The sequence below is a fragment of the Boleophthalmus pectinirostris genome, unplaced genomic scaffold (genome assembly GCF_026225935.1).
Source record: "Boleophthalmus pectinirostris isolate CB_2022bp ecotype Guang Dong unplaced genomic scaffold, ASM2622593v1 HiC_scaffold_22, whole genome shotgun sequence".
Lineage (NCBI taxonomy): Eukaryota > Metazoa > Chordata > Actinopteri > Gobiiformes > Gobiidae > Boleophthalmus > Boleophthalmus pectinirostris.
Genome location: NW_026571190.1, coordinates 21,472,324 through 21,488,120, shown reverse-complemented (window position 1 = coordinate 21,488,120; position 15,797 = coordinate 21,472,324). Strand labels below are relative to the sequence as shown.

Genomic DNA, 15,797 nt, shown 5'->3' with positions numbered 1-15,797 from the left:
ATACTTTATTGATCCTGAGGGAAATTTAAGTTTTTCTACAACATTTACACTGCACTTTTCACTCGCCTTTGTATCTCAGTCAAAAGTCTCAAAGCAGTTTAAGAGTGTCAGTGGATCCTGTGTTGAGGGGAGGACAAAAGTCTCTCTCCTCTGCTCTGTGTCCTGCAGCATCACAGCAGGGTCCAGGGGAGTCAGGTGAACACAACAGGAAAGGCGGACTTTGCATTTTCATAACAATAAAAGGTAATATGATCTAAAAATGTTAGAAGTGAAAAGTGTAATATCCCCTCTTTTACAGAGTAACCCAACTTAAGTGATGCTCAGACTGGTCAGAAAACCATTCTGAGACACAATGGTCAGAGTCTGGACTTGGTTTGCTGGAAGGTTTACTCTATAGAAGCTATACGCAAACATGTTTTTTGTTCAAAGGAATGCCTAAAGGTAGCCTGTATGAAATGGTGCATAACCGTGTGTTCTGTGTGAATATCTGTTTACAAATATGAGTCTTGCTTACACACAGTAATTTAAAAGTGAAAGTTCAGAGCATTTGGCAAAACTACAGGGAAATACAAGTAACTGCAGCATTTTCTCTCTGTTTTGACTCTCACCATTTGGGGATTTCCCTGTGTCTTATGTGTGACTAACTCACTGCACCCTCTGGTGCTTATGGAAGCCCATTTCCACCAGTAAATAAAAAATAAAAGCCTCACAGAAATTCATAATTACGAGTTTTAAACTCATAATTTCAAGTTTTAAAGTAATAATTATGAGTTTAAAAGTCATAATTACGAGTTAAAACCTCATAATTATGAGTTTAAAATCATCATTATGAGTTTTAAACTCATAATTTTGAGTTTTAAACTCAAGTCATAGTTACGGGTTTTAAACTCATAATTACGAGTTTAAAAATCATAAGTATGAGATTTAAAGTTGACTCTGAATCTGCCCTTGTCATCGAAGCACACGATCATTTTCCTGGAGAGGCCATCCTCCAGGTGCTTAGGACATCTCCACAAAGCTCCATTTCCTCATTAATTTGTGAATTTTGTAAAAAGACAAGAAAGAGAGAGATATCCACACAAATCTCACATGAATGAGTAGGTGCAAAGTGTTCATCTATGTTACTCTGTCCATAGAATGGTTTAGTCCAAACGGGGGATGAATCACCTTTGGCTCTGCGGTACACCCGGTCTCCTGGCCCTGGCTGGGAATTGATGAGCTTTGCTAGGCACTTGGCACAGGCTACTTCAGGTTGCTCAGTGATGAAAATATAGAATAGAATAGAAATAGAATAGAATAGAATAGAATAGTCTGTATGTGTAGGCCGCACACTACACCACCTTTTCCAGTGACAGCGGCTGCCTTTATATACACACTGTAAAATATAATTACCTGATTTTTGAAGTTATAAGACCATTAAAAATCTGATGTAAATAGCAAAATCAGCTGATTTCTTTCTGGTCACTCAAGCCGGATTTGTGGTTTGCATGTGAGTTAAGTTCCATCTTATAGGTCCAGAAATCATTTAATAATATTACCTGCATGTAACCACAGCCAGTAAGAGTAGGAAAACGATTCTTGAATGTGATAATCCCATACTGCCAGATGGAGGGCAAGAGACAGTTTTCTCCATTGGTTACAGTGGTAGGTTTTGCCCCTGTAAGAACTCACTGTATTATAAAAAGAAAAGAAAATCCTCATTTTAACAATATGCATATGTCTCCATCTGTATAAAATATTATTGGCATATAGAATGTTGGGATGCCATCTGAAACCCAGCAATAAGCTTTTTGAAACACAAAAAATGGGCTATGAGTTTAGACGAATAAATATTCAGGCTGTGACCTATTGAATGGGCTATATGGGCTATACTGTGTAGTTTAGATAATATTTAAATTGAGTTTATCAATCTTCATTCTCGGTCTTATTCAGCGATGATGGTGTCTTGAGAGCTTTTCCTCCGACTGAGAGTTTTCGTTTTCCACTTGCGCTCCTTGCGCAAGGGCAGAGAAAGCCGCGGAAAGTTTACTTTTCTCGTGTCCTCATAGCCTCTAAAACCTGTGATGGAGGTCCGGGGCGTATGTGACAACGCGAGAGGGAAACCCATGACTTCCGTTTATCCTCCCACACTGAAACTAGCCTATAGGGTGCATAAAAGTCCCTGTAAGAGGCATAACAAACACTACACCGACTACTGCACAGCCTTTTACCGCGCCACCCCTTCTAAAGCTTTATAATCCACGGCCTGTGGAGTCTGGCGCACAGGGGCCGCATAGACACAGGACACATCACATGCTTGATTGGTTATACGTCGTTGCTTTGTGTTTTTAAATTTTGATACGTGAACGAAGAGGACATTGTCATAATGGCACCAAATGACACGATGGACGCTGAGTCTCTGCAGAAAGAAGGCCCTCGCCGCGGCCGGTGTCTGGACTGCTGCCTGGTTATCTCGGTCATAGTTTTGTTCACTGGAATGGCGACTCTTGCAGTCCTAGGGGTCCTAGTGGTTCAAGATCTGGAACATAAGCTCATGCCATCCTCACTCCCGGAGTTCATGATGGAAAAGGTCACAGGAGACGCCCCTGACAATATCATTAAGGTGATTAGATTTATTTTCTTTCATATTTTTACAATTTTTAGCCTGTAAGTTTTTTTTCTCTCTTAATGGGAGCTACACTTTGCATTTATTGACAGGCTTTGTTTTTCTCTCCTTCTAACAGATGAAGAATTTTGCTTATCTGGAAGCAACGTTAAGTAAGTAATTCACTTAACTGACCTAAGATATGAATGAATTAATGGGCGAAATGTATTTGTCTCAAACATTAAGAACAACAATAACAATGCGGTGTAGCACTCATTAAGTCACAATATGTTTGAGAAGGAGTAAAAAAGGAGCCAAATAATTATTCTGGTTTCACTCCGTATTTATTGATTGTCAACACATTTTACATAAAAAACTCATCTACATAAAACAATTTACACACAAGTTACATTTTCTTCTGTTAACAAAATGCTTATTAAATAAAACCTATTTTACTCATAATTTTTATCTTAATGTTCCATGTTAAATATTTGTGGATATTGAAATGCTTTAGGGGGCTAGAAAGAGCTACAAATGTTTGTGTTTTGATTTTTATTCCAGATAGTGCACATGTCCTACTTTAGTTATTAAATAAGGCAAATTGGTTTGTTTGCTGTCTTTTTTAATACGTGAGTGCACACACAGGGGACAAAACATTTAAGATGCAGTGGTTTAGGTTTAGTAAAAAGGACATTTTGGTTAATTATTAGCTGTTAAAATATACTGTATGTGTTCCACTACATTACATCTCTTGGTAATTCACTGTGGCACAAACACTTTAGGGAAGACTTTTAGTTACTATTATGGGAAAAATTACAAGTGTCCTAAATTCTGTGTTTTTGTCCCCCCCTGTAGGTGAGCTGAAAAATCATACTATGCCTTTGGAGTATGTCTCATTTCTGTCTAGGACATCTGTGGGAAGTAACTTTGAGTTCCACCCTGTACACCACTCCCTGACAGTCAAGCAGGACGGTATCTACTTCATGTACGTGGAGCTGAATGTCACATGTCTTTATCGCTGCCGACCGGGTCTCTTCACGGTCCAGGTGTCCGACAAACTGAGCTGCGAAGTGAAGCTCCCAAACTCCTCGGACTCCCACAATGTACAGAAGAAATGCTGGACGGTGAAGCCTGTGAGCAAGGACACGCACCTGCTAACCGACATGTTCCTCCCCCATGGGCCACTCCACCACTGGAAACTGGAGCTCAGAGGCTCCGGCGTTGGTTTGTTTCTGGTGGAGAAAACACGACCAACCCAGACTGTGTAATGACTGTGTAACTGGTGAAAGACAGTATAGGGGCTACAGAAGCTCATCTAAGTGTCTAAGTGGGTCAGAACTATGTAATTATTATGGGCTATATTTATTGAGACTTATGATTGTATTTATTTATTTATTGTATTTTAAGATGTTAAAAATAATTACACTACATTAGTGTTGTAACTTGTATTAAGTGTTAAACACTGCAGTCTCCGCTTCCTCAAAAAATATTTTGTAAGACCTTATGGGTCTATTTATTTTATATTTTATAAAGGGTGTCTTGATGACTATTCTGCTGCTGTTTCTTGAATAGTTTTTAAATCAGTGGTGTCAGAATGCGTCCTTGCCTTATGTCATGAATTATCAATGGGAGTATTAAAACATTCACATTATACAATTAAAGAAAGCTACATGAATATCACTGCAATTCTGTACAATTTGTGAACAATATGAGAAAGTGACCATGGCAAACCCTTGAATGGAAAAGAATAGTTGTCTGTAGTGGGAAAGTTCCCTGTCGAAGTAGCTCATGCCGGGAACTAGATCAGCATAACTTCCTGTTTATTTACTTTGTGGGTACACAATAAAGAGCTGATTTTTCAGTTATCTAGAAATAAACAAAACATATTGTTTTAGTGTAGATTTGATATTTAATGTATGTAACAAATGATTTGACACTTATAAGGATCTTTATTGCTCTTGAAAATTTTGTGTTTTTTGACATATTGAATAAATGCTAAAATACCTGACCAATGTGTGTACTGTCCATAAAATAATAACAATAAATCTATTGAGATTGACTTATTCACTGCTCTTATAAATGGTAAATGGTCACATTTTTCTATAGCGCTTTTCCACCTTCAAGGCACTCAAAGCGCTTTACAACAAGGAACCACTCACCCATTCACACACACATTCACACACCAGTGTACGCAGACACTGTGGGCAAGGTGGGTTAAGTGTCTTGCCCAAGGACACAACGGCAGCATTCATCTGTGGGAGCTGGAATCACACCAGCCAACCTGTGGGTCAGTGGATCTGACCGCTCAACCTGTGATGTTTATGTTGAGAGCTGGATTCGAACCACCAACCTTCAGATCAGTGGGCGAATGCTCTACCAACTGAGCCTGCATGCGTGTTCTCCTCAGACAAAAGTTATGGAAAGAAAATCTAAACCATTATTTTTTAATGTGCAAAGTAAACATTTTCTTTGTGCATTTGATTGTGAGAACACGTGAAGGCTCATTATAGAGTAGATTGTGACTTGTTTTATTTTGTTATGCTTTTGCTATGACTTAAAATTGTCAGAGCTTCTGAAGCAACTATCTTGAGTTATTGTATTATTATGAAACCTGACATATTACTTTATTAGTATATGAATTATATTGATTATTCTAAACAGTACAATAGCTCTGCAGCATCTATTTTATATGGTGAATTTGGTCAACAGTAGGTGCATTTTGTAACCACAGAAAGTGTTTGTTACATGTGTGTGTTTCTCAGAACAGGACATGACCCACATGGGGCAGGTGTAGTGCTCCTAGTTTAGTGGTTGCACTTGTGGTCACTTTTGTTGGTTCTTTTCTTATCCTTCTCTGGCACATTCCCTTTCGGGTGTTAAACTATTTGTAAATGCAGAGCATTGTTTCCATGAGGCGCAGAAGTTTCCCTGCAAACTGTGAGAAGAGCTGACTCAGGCTTTCTCAATGCATCCTTCTGACCACATCCTGCTGTCACCCATACTCTCAGGTGCTGCTGTCTATTTACTGTGTACACAAACAAGTCTGTTCCTGCGGTTGAGCTGAAACATGCAGATATTTGTGCACAATGCACTATCGCAAATACAATCTGTTGAGACTGCAATTTCAATAACACTTTATTTTCACGTCAAACAATAAATAATAATTCTGAATATCAGCTACTTGGGTGTATGCTATTACATACAAAAATTCTCAAGGCACAAAATGTATCTCCATGAACATGCCCCTAAACAGATTTTTTTAAATTACACTAAATAATCTTGAAAGCTCCAAAAAAGTTATCATCTGGCCCTGGGTACAATCCTTTGTCCAGCTTTACAAAAATGTGATCTCCAGTTTCCAGCTTGAAGACTCCAGCAAGAAAACTGTTCCACAAATCTGTCTGCTTTCTTGAATTCTTCTGGTTTTGACGTTCATTGCGGCAATGGAGACTGTAAAAAAAAAGCAAAAAAACAAACAAAAAAAACAAACAAATGAAAGCTGCATGTGTAAGCTTCTTATTCATGAAAAAGCAGGCACAGGTCTGAGGCTGTGTACCTTTCAGACTTCATGAGCTCGATGGGCAGCCCGTACTCCGTGGTGTTTCTGATGACCCTGTGGTTGACCATCACACAGTCCTCTGTCTCCTGGAAGTGCACTTTAGAGTACAGATAGTAGAAGCCATTTCTCTTTATCACCAGCCCACTGCTGTTGTATCCAATGTGACTGATGAAGCCATCACTATTTTTGACCCACTGGACCACACCATCTTCACCAACTGTATCTGAGCCTACAATAAGAATGAACATGCATTAAAATGCTTCTGAAAAGAATTGACTCATTACATTTAAATTTTATATTTCTATTATTTAAAGCACTAACCTTGAAGATGTGCCATTGGTCTTTCTGTTATCTCTTGTGGATGCAATAGTTCTGTAGGGACCTCATTGGACACTGTGGACAAAAATCAGAAACTATGAACATTTAAGTAATTACAAAATGAATATTTGTCCAGTAATATAAATTATTACTTATAGGTGCCACTTGTTCCAGTTTATTACCCTGAAACAGAGGAAAGCTCAGAATATGTTTTCACTGGACATAACACTGGATATGCAAAGGATATGCACTTACAGCAGCTTCATGGGGGCTTGACTGGTTCTGCAGTTGGAGATGATGAGACAGGAACAATTCCTATATGATGCCAATGAAAACAACACATATTTAGAAGCATTATTTGTTAAATGTGAGCCTCAGATTAGTATGTTGTCATTTAAAAGTGAAGCAATGCTAGAGAGTGAAAGGGGGAACTAAATTAGAGAAGGATTCAATCATTCGTCATATGTGACCTGGCTGCAAGCTGAGAGTGCCTTTAGTGACGTAGGGAAAGAGGGGAGGAATTTCCACATTGGCCAAACCACATTGCCATCGTATCAGACAGACACCGGTCTCACCTCTGTCCTTTTGTGCAGTCTGTAGATGTAAATCCCCTCCAAGGCAAGTCCAAACATGACCACAGCAAACAGGGGCAATATAAGTTTATGTTGTGCCCTCATCCATAAGGGTTTCTGTCTGATTGGCAGCTGTGTGTTGCTGGTTGGTTGGTCCACCACAAAAATCTGGGGACCACGGTCCTCTGCCATGCCACACAAGAAGTACCTGTGATAGACAAACTACTGGTCAGACTGAACAACAAACACAGCAGAGAAAGAAAGACAATAAGTTCTGTTCATTGTGTTCACATTTTTTATGAGCAGTGGATCTCTTCTTCTTTTTTATGAAAACAAACAAATGTTGGACTTTATCATTATAAATTAAGGATTGGTTACACAAACTTGCAGTAATAATCTAGACTTTCATATGGCAACAGAGCCTTGTGTTTGAATGATGGCACCTCTTTTTACATACAAATAATTTCACCTTTGTTCATTTGTGACATTAGCCAGTTTTTGCTCCACTGGGAAAAGTCAAGTAATTATAAAGAAATTAACCATGAGTCAAAACATCTGGATTACAAACAGTTAAAAGTCTAATTCTGCTATTCAACTTGCCCTCCATCTCAGTGTTAAACTATAAGCAATGGTGGCTAATATAAAACAGGTATTCAAACAGCAGCAGCTAAGCCTGCACACTTATCTATAGGCCTGTGTTTTGACATCAAGATATGAAAGTTTGGATCTTACCTTTGTTTACTTTCTTGAAAAAAACAACTCTTTAGAATCCAACTCAAAACTTTCTTCAGTCATTCATTCAGCAACACATGATTGCCCTTAAAACATAATCATAATTAAATTGGCAGGTGTCAAGGCAAAAATAGTAAAATAAAACAATATAAAAAACAAAATACATAGTTGCATCTGGACTGAATATTTTACCTCTTCTAAAACAAAGCTGTCCCTCTGCGCTATAGGAGCTTAATACTTGAGCTCTCCGCTGATAGTGTGTAAGTTTAAGTAGGAGGAACCAAAGATGGCACGGAGTCAAGAGAGAAAGCAGTAGCAGGGCTGTTAAGGGGCAGTCCCCGTAGCAGCTACTACTATTTCATTCTGTATTTGACATTTCCCCCATTTTTGTGTCCCTCTTATTGAAGAAGATTTTTCTATGCCTGTTTCTATTTTTCACTTTCTGAGAATCTTGCAAACAGTTTGATCTCTACTCTCAGACTGTTGATTATCAGGCAGTATGTTGTAATACTGAAAATTGTCCCATCCTCCCCATTGGTCGTGATATGTCATAATAAATCTGAAACTTGATAGTGGTCTTGCAAAATATTTGCCAAAAGGACAAAGAAAGGTTTTGAGGTTTCAGCAACAGCTTTGTAAAAGTTTTCACAGGAGTGTCATCACTTCCTCTTTAGCTTTTAAGATATTATTGTTGTTGATGTTCCATGACTATCTCCCAAGTCATTTGTCTTCAATGTCTTTAAATAGGCTTTCACATGACAATGAATAGCTGGGTTCAAAAAATATAAATTCATATATTATAATCAGTATTTAAAAAAGCAAATCTGACTCAGGTGGTAGTACAAAGTAGAAGTGGTAAAGTACTGTACTTAAATATACATTTTAGGTATCTGTTCTTTACTTTAGTAAATTTAAAGTGGCTATTTTTAACTTTTATTTTACTGCATGTGAGAGCAAGTATCGATACGTTCTACTCCACTGCATCTTGGAACAGGACTGAAAAGTGAAAGTATTTTTTAAAATTATTGTTTGAGACCTGCTGAAAAGGCTGAGGGTTTATTTTTTCACACATTCATAGTCTAAGGAAATAAAAAAATTTCAATTCAACAAATTCAGCACAAATCTTTATTAAAATCACTATATTTGAAGCTTTATCAGATCTCATAATCTGTGGGAAATACTTTTATTTTTTACTCTTTAAGCACACAAACACATACTTTAATGCTTTTACTGAAGTATATTTTCATGTGATTCTTTTATTTGAATACTTTTTTGTTCCAGTATCTGTACTTTTACTCAAATAGCAAAATTGAGTTTGAATTTATCTGTCAAGTCAATTCTATGTTAAACATGTAGGCAATAGAATGCAGACACATTCTGTGATATTGTATGTATTGAGTCTGCTCTACATAATTTATCTAGAACAATTGAAGTCAAAACTTTCTAAGAGACTTCAAAGTGAGTATTCACAAATTTCCCTTCTCAACTCTCACCCATATTACATAGTGACAAACCAGAGAGTAGAAAAACTGTGATGCTGTGCAATTGGTTGTTTGTACCTTGGGTGAATGAAAACCACATAATGCCACAAAGTGTACAGCAAAGATAGCTAGAGTCAGGGAGTACTGGAGGAAGTCAGTCATCAAATGCCTGTCATTTAAATCATACTATAGCCACATATGAACGGACACGTTATAGCATTCAAACAGACCTTGAGGTCCTTAAAAATAACCACTACTCTACATAATGGATATTAATTATTATTTGACTGAAGACCAAAGATTGAAAACTATCTATATTGTGAAAAACATAACCATATATGTTGTGTTTCTCATCTATGTTATAATGTTGTTTGTTTCCTCATCAAAAACATTCCCAAAGTTGTGTTTTGTATCATTTACATTTTTAACACACAAACCTAGCATATTTAAGCTTTGTCATGTGGTATTACAGGAAGTAAGTACTACACTGTGTGTTTATACTCCATACACTTTCATTTGTCACTTTTCATCTGCACAATTTCAGACCTGGAATTTCCCATCATTACTAAACATAAGGTAAAAGGAATCTTTTATCTTGAAAACTCATATGGCTTTGTGACATCACAAGGTGGAACAGAGCATTTTGAGCTCTGGAGATGTAGACAGATGAATAATAAGAAATAAGGGTTACATAAATATGTGTGAATGAAACAAAACACAACTCCAGGTATGTTTTTGATGAGATACAACATTATAACATGGCTAAAATCTAAAAAGTTAATTCTAAAAAAGTAAAATTTAAAAGTACATTCTACGTAATATAGACCTTTGAACACAAAATGTTTCCTTGTTTTAGTGGTTGACTGTTGTGCCCAATGATAAACTGGATGCCCTGAATTCCCTTTGCATAGAGCGATGTAAACAAAACAAAACAAACAAACAAACAAGCTAACAAAAAACATAAAGAAACAAAAACTAGACTACCCAATCCATTTTGTAAGGCCATAGGATAATAGTATTCTCAAAGTGTATGCTTACTTAAAGGTCCTATATTATGCATAATTGAATCTTGTTAGACATACCTGAAGTTGTGTTTTGTTTCATTCACACATGTTTGAGTAATCCTTTACTATTAGTCTCCAAAACTCAAAATGCTCTGCTCCTCCTTGTGATGTCATGTAGTGGTAGTTTTCAAATTAACAGCTAACTTTAACCTTTTGTTCAGCTGATATAGGCAATTCCAGGGCTGAAATCATCCAAATTATTCCAATAATTGTGTATGGAATTTAAAAACACAGTGGTGCACTTCCTGTATACCACATGACATCACAAGGTGGAGCAGGGTATTGTCTATTTGAGAGAAGAGCTCAATGTAAGTGTGCAGAGCTTGTGTTTTAAACATATGTGAATGAAACAAAACACAACTCCAAGTTTCAAGTCCACGGTTTTGATGAGGAAACAACATTATAACACAGATCAGAAAGTAGAGGCCCTTTAAAGTAGGCCTATACGATTACACATTTTCTATTCTAAGTATTCTAAGTATTTGCATTTCTATAAAAGGGCTATTTTCTATTTAAATGAGGCTGTGATGATTGGAGAAAGATGGCCACTATTCGCCCTCTGATTGGGTCCCCTCTGCAAAGCTCTTGTCCAATCACACAGGCACAAAGTTATTCTGCGGAAGAAGGATGCTAAGGACATGGCTCAACTCAGATAGCCCCGTGTGTACAAAAAGCTACAAAAAGATGAACTCTCTCCGGTGGAAAACATGGGCGTGGGGACAATGGCTCGTCCTGATCGTGATCTTGGGATGTTGTTTGAGGCCAGTGCAATGCTTTGGTGGGAACCTGGACAGCGAATTTACATATCTTTTACCACCCGGAAGATCTGAGTGTTTTTTTCAACCTGCAATCAAAAATGGGACAATGGAAGTCGAATATCAGGTGACTTAAAATGCACTTTAGGTGTCCACGGGAACTTGGTTTGTACATTGGAGCCGTGTGTGCTCTGCAGGTCACCAAAACATGCGCGGTGCAAGCTAGCTGCAAGTCACAACAATAATTGATGACAAGCAAGCTAGCTACAAGTTTCCTGATGTGTAATTTACCCGTTCGTCTTCAGTTCCTTCTCTTATTATTACATAGTGGGATGCTAATTGCACAAGCCTAATGCTGATTAATTAATGCAACTTTATTTCTTGTTATATGTGTCACTATGAAATTCTTTAATGCAAAAAGTACAGAACCAATAAGCTATATTGTTTTACTAATAGGCCTACTACAAATTGTATTAGTTCACAGACAGTACTGATATAATATGATACTGATTACCTCCTATTACATGCTTTTTTCCATGGAGATGTTATTGCTTTGTCTGAAATGTTTCACAGTGTGGCATTAAATCTTTCTATTTTCATGGAGACCAAACCAGACCAAGGTCAATATAGACATTTCAGATCTGTAGAGAGGCGACCCCGCTCACAGTTAGAATGCCTGTTTTTTTTAAGGTATTTTTGAGCTATAAAACCACCTAATTGAAAGAAAAAATAAATAAATAAAATATAATTGTTTGTGGAAGATTACAGTCAGAGCAGTGACCTATCTATAGAAACAAGCAACCAAAAAGTTTAATTTAGTTGCTGATGTATTGGTCGACCAAGAACTAAAACTATCCTCTTGATTCTTTTAAATAAGTATTATTCATGTATTCATGGCTTTGTCTTTTACTCCCATTTGAACCTTTAATATTTTCGATTAGTCAGGTATCAATATTAAACCATTTTGAATTTGGCCTGTGTTTCTTATTTTGTTTACAAAGTGTAAAGTGTTCATCATCCTGCTTGATGTTTGCTTAGTGGGAGTGTCTTAATTGAAGAACCAACCATAAAGTGACTTGCTTCTCATGTTCTTGTGCAGGTGATAGCAGGTGCTGGAATGGATGTGGACTTCTCCATAATCTCTCCGCATGGCATAAGTCTGTTCTTTGAATCTCGACGCTCTGATGGAGTTCAAGTGTAAGTCTACCACACATGTCCTGCGTACATCAGATTTGGCTGTTCACACTGTCCCATTCATAAAGCCTGACTTAAAGATAATACATTTTAAGATCTTGCTACAGAAAATTTTACTGTAAACTTGAAGATACATTTAAAACACTGATACTGTAAGCCCATCATATTTACAAAATATTAAGCCAAATAAAACAAAAATTTAGAATTTTTTAAATGCTTTTTTAATCCTTTAAGTCACAGGTGTCAAACATAAGGCCCGGGGGCCAGATCCGGCCCCCCAAGACCTTTAATGTGGCCCTTGGGTGATTTTCTACTAAAATATTTTAATTATATTTTCTATTAATATATTGTTAATTTTCTGTGGTGTTTATCACAGCAGCATCTCTGTACGTGGCCCCTCCCACCAGAGCAGCACAAATGAAGACTTGTCTCTTTCCAAACGCTCTTAAAGAACGATCGTTTTGACTGTTGACCGTGACACCCTCATCAGAAAAATGTCCAACATGAGAAAAGTGGAGCCGAGTGCAGGATTTTACAACAAAAATTGACTTATTCCTATTTACACACAAGTTCATGTTAAAACATTGTGTTGAAATTGAATTTTTCTGAAAGTTTCAGGTTGTTCATAATATTATAATATTATAATAGATTGTAATAGATTTGCGTTTTTCTGCACAAATATTTGAACTTATTGTTATTTTTGGGGTTTATATGCCATGAGTTTTCTGATCCGGCCCCTTTGGGATCAAAGTCGGTTGGATACGGCCCCTGGACCAAAATGAGTTTGACACCCCTGCTTTAAGTGTTTAAATATGGTGACTGAATGCTTCTGTGTTATTGATAAAAATCTGAAATTGTTCATTGTTTTTTGTTTTTTAGATAATACTGCCATCTTGTTATAAAAGGAATTTTTGTATGTGCATGTATAGCCCAGATAATGATTGCAATTATGAAAATACTGCGATTATTTAATGAACATCACGATTAGTCGATTTAACCATTGCAGCCCTAGCTAATTGTAATTCATGTGACAGTTACACACATATAGACTTTATCAGGTATGTCTTGGTTGTTTCAGGGTGGAACCCACAGAGGATGGGGACTACCAGATCTGCTTCGACAACAGTTTCAGCCGGTTTTCAGAAAAGTTGGTGTTCTTTGAGATCATCATTGAGGGAAGAGGAGGTGATGTGGGCGGAGATGATGAGTGGGCGGGGCTAGACGAGCCTGAAGGGAGCTTACTGGAGTACAAGCTTGATGACATTCGGGTATGTGTTTTTGTTTTTTTGTTTTCTCTTTTATAATTACCAATGTATTATGACATGTTCATTCTTCTCCACAAAACTAAGACGCTTTGACACATAAGCTTTGTTTTCAGGGGTTGGTTTGGAGCGGAGCAGTACAATCTGAAAATGTTTCCGCTGTCTAACTGTACCAGGCCCTAAGATGGTTGACAGACATTGGTCTTATGATTTAAAAAGTGTAATTCATGTACAGATTTAGATTTTATTTATTAAGAATAACATCTGTTACGTTTGGGTGGCATTGGTGTCTCACATAACAGACCCTTGTCCCTGGATCTATGGAAATAGGCTTCTCTATAAAAAAAAAAAAAAGGAAAAAAAAAAAGCAGTGCCAAAAAGCTCCAGGGTAAATGGAATGGAATAAATCTATGTCGGAAATTAAATTGATGGACTCTTTCCAACCAGTGTCTTCATGTCACTTGGTGATGTAGCTCAGATGATTTTACTTTAGTCTCTACCAACCTCCGGTAAAAAAACAGGATTAGGATGAGAAGGTTATGACAAAGATCTGAAGATCAACACGGCAGACACTTGACGGAGTATGTTTTATTTAGTTTGATACTTTAAATGGGACTTAATATTTGGACAGACACAACAGTTTAATAAACTCTGAGCAGGGTAGTGGATTATATTATCTAAAATACCTTTTGTTGTTCAAAAAATTTATGTTTCAATAAAAAAGTCTGTAAATATTATGTGTTTATAAGCCTATTGTTTCCCTAATGTTTACAAGCTTAAGATGCTGTAGGAGATTTACCACAGAGTGTCTACCCCTTTGCAATCCTGCTATGTGTAACATCTTTTGTGATCTTGGCAGGAGTCCATGGACAGTTTGCACCGTCGTTTGGAGCGCAGTCGACAAATGCAGGTAATGTTGCGAGCGTTTGAGGCGAGGGACCGAAACCTTCTAGAGGACAACCTGTGGAGAGTGTCCTTTTGGTCCTGTGCCAGTGTGGTGGTCCTGCTGTGCGTGGCTCTCACTCAGGTAAATGAACTGTCAATGTCTGTGTCAAAATGCATAACTAAAAGGTGCATATTTTGTTACATCAGACCTATGAAGAGGTAACCCCTATGCTTACTGTGTTTTTCAAGGTATTAGAAAAACTGGAAAAAGCAAGATATAGCTTTTTAATTTCACACTGTGATAGAGTCCTGGCAAAGCAATAACATCTCCATGAGACAAGCAAGTGGCAGAAATTACACCAGAAAATCCATTTAGATTTATTACTGCCATAACAAAGCACATCCTCAACACCAATCAAAACTGTCTTCTTTTGAAATGATCAACAAAGATTTATAACAGTACAGTAGATGGATTTACCTTGTTGATATGTTTTGGCTACTAGTTGCGAGCCATCCTCAGAACTGTCATCAGTGTTGGTGATGGCATGTTACATATCAACTGTTGTTACTTCTTGAAGGCGGGGTCTTACACATGGAACACCCTCCTCCAGGGACCATCAGGTGACAGGAGTCAGGTCAGGACCACACCCCCACAAGAAGTAACAACAGCTGATATATGACACATCACCACCAACACCGGTGACAGGTCTGAGACTTGTAGTTAGCAGCAAAAACATGTCAACACGATAAATACATCTCCTACTAAAAAAAGAACCTCCTACTGTTTTGTGATAAAATAATATCAAAACATTCACAAACACAGTGATACTAATGTCTGCTGTCTTGTCTGTTTTAGGTTTACACTGTACGAAAACTGTTTGATGATAAGCGGAGAGTCTGCACATAAATGAACTCTTGCAGAGTTTTTATACTGCAATACTTTTATCAGATGGCTTGTGTCTGAATCTGTACAATCCAAATTGCAATGCATTTGGAAAAAAAAGTCACAAAATACTGATGTGAAACTTCGTGGTGGTTAGGAAAATTATGCAGTTTATTCCTTAAACGATCGTAGAGGAAACTATTGTGCAATAGAATGTTCATATTTTAATGTGCATTTTCATTTTGTTTTTGTTTTTTTTAGAAGCTTCATCAATAAAGTTTTGTTACTGACTGTGCCAGGGCAGCTGTGTGCTGTGGAGATTTAAGAATGTAAAATTATATTTTTATTTCAAGAAAAAATTTACATATGCAATGTGTCAAATCATTTGCAAGTTGTAAGTGTTGTACTGTTTCTGTTGTTTCACAAAGAATATACTTTGAAAAGGTACAGTGATCACACCAGTTAACTGAATAAAAGCCTTTTTTATAATACAAAATTTATTTAAATG

General features: G+C 37.2%; 3 protein-coding genes across 5 annotated transcripts; 2 read left to right on the top strand and 1 right to left on the bottom strand.

Annotated features, from left to right (window-relative positions):
* Nucleotides 1-2,167: 2,167 nt before the first annotated feature.
* Nucleotides 2,168-4,592, top strand: LOC110166252 (uncharacterized). The gene is made up of 3 exons (XM_020931480.2): nt 2,168-2,602; nt 2,724-2,757; nt 3,440-4,592. The coding sequence occupies exons 1-3, from the start codon at nt 2,366-2,368 to the stop codon at nt 3,850-3,852; spliced, it is 684 nt and encodes a 227-aa protein (XP_020787139.1). The 5' UTR covers nt 2,168-2,365; the 3' UTR covers nt 3,853-4,592.
* A 1,109-nt stretch (nt 4,593-5,701) lies between these two features.
* On the bottom strand, nt 5,702-8,238 carry LOC110166270 (uncharacterized). Of its 2 annotated transcripts, none has more exons than XM_020931501.2 (8): nt 7,930-8,238; nt 7,766-7,851; nt 7,037-7,241; nt 6,717-6,776; nt 6,614-6,644; nt 6,465-6,536; nt 6,141-6,372; nt 5,702-6,034 (listed from the first exon to the last, which is right to left on the bottom strand). In XM_020931501.2, exons 3-8 carry the CDS (start codon nt 7,223-7,225, stop codon nt 5,854-5,856), a joined length of 765 nt encoding a protein of 254 aa, XP_020787160.1. In that variant the 5' UTR covers nt 7,226-7,241; nt 7,766-7,851; nt 7,930-8,238; the 3' UTR covers nt 5,702-5,853. The 2 variants fall into 2 exon arrangements, with proteins under 2 accessions (XP_020787160.1, XP_020787159.1); XM_020931500.2 differs by having other exon boundaries at nt 7,958-8,237.
* Nucleotides 8,239-10,920: 2,682 nt separating this feature from the next.
* On the top strand, nt 10,921-15,785 carry tmed1b (transmembrane p24 trafficking protein 1b). 2 transcript variants are annotated; one of them, XM_020931438.2, is made up of 5 exons: nt 10,921-11,192; nt 12,165-12,262; nt 13,338-13,527; nt 14,381-14,548; nt 15,263-15,785. In XM_020931438.2, exons 1-5 carry the CDS (start codon nt 10,938-10,940, stop codon nt 15,311-15,313), a joined length of 762 nt encoding a protein of 253 aa, XP_020787097.1. In that variant the 5' UTR covers nt 10,921-10,937; the 3' UTR covers nt 15,314-15,785. The 2 variants fall into 2 exon arrangements, with proteins under 2 accessions (XP_020787097.1, XP_020787096.1); XM_020931437.2 differs by lacking the exon at nt 15,263-15,785 and adding an exon at nt 14,985-15,235.
* The last annotated feature ends 12 nt before the right edge of the window (nt 15,786-15,797 follow it).

Bases quoted from the DNA above. Each gene is read 5' to 3' on its own strand.
- LOC110166252 (XM_020931480.2), top strand. From the start codon at position 2,366: ATGGCACCAAATGACACGATGGACGCTGAGTCTCTGCAGAAAGAAGGC. The intron at 2,603-2,723 runs GTGATTAGATTT...TCCTTCTAACAG, and splicing joins CCCCTGACAATATCATTAAG to ATGAAGAATTTTGCTTATCT. The intron at 2,758-3,439 runs GTAAGTAATTCA...CCCCCCCTGTAG, and splicing joins TTATCTGGAAGCAACGTTAA to GTGAGCTGAAAAATCATACT.
- LOC110166270 (XM_020931501.2), bottom strand. From the start codon at position 7,225: ATGGCAGAGGACCGTGGTCCCCAGATTTTTGTGGTGGACCAACCAACC. The intron at 6,777-7,036 runs GTGAGACCGGTG...GGCATCATATAG, and splicing joins GACTGCACAAAAGGACAGAG to GAATTGTTCCTGTCTCATCA. The intron at 6,373-6,464 runs GTTAGTGCTTTA...TTCTTATTGTAG, and splicing joins ACCAATGGCACATCTTCAAG to GCTCAGATACAGTTGGTGAA.
- tmed1b (XM_020931437.2), top strand. From the start codon at position 10,938: ATGCTAAGGACATGGCTCAACTCAGATAGCCCCGTGTGTACAAAAAGC. The intron at 11,193-12,164 runs GTGACTTAAAAT...GTTCTTGTGCAG, and splicing joins CAATGGAAGTCGAATATCAG to GTGATAGCAGGTGCTGGAAT. The intron at 14,549-14,984 runs GTAAATGAACTG...TACTTCTTGAAG, and splicing joins TGTGCGTGGCTCTCACTCAG to GCGGGGTCTTACACATGGAA.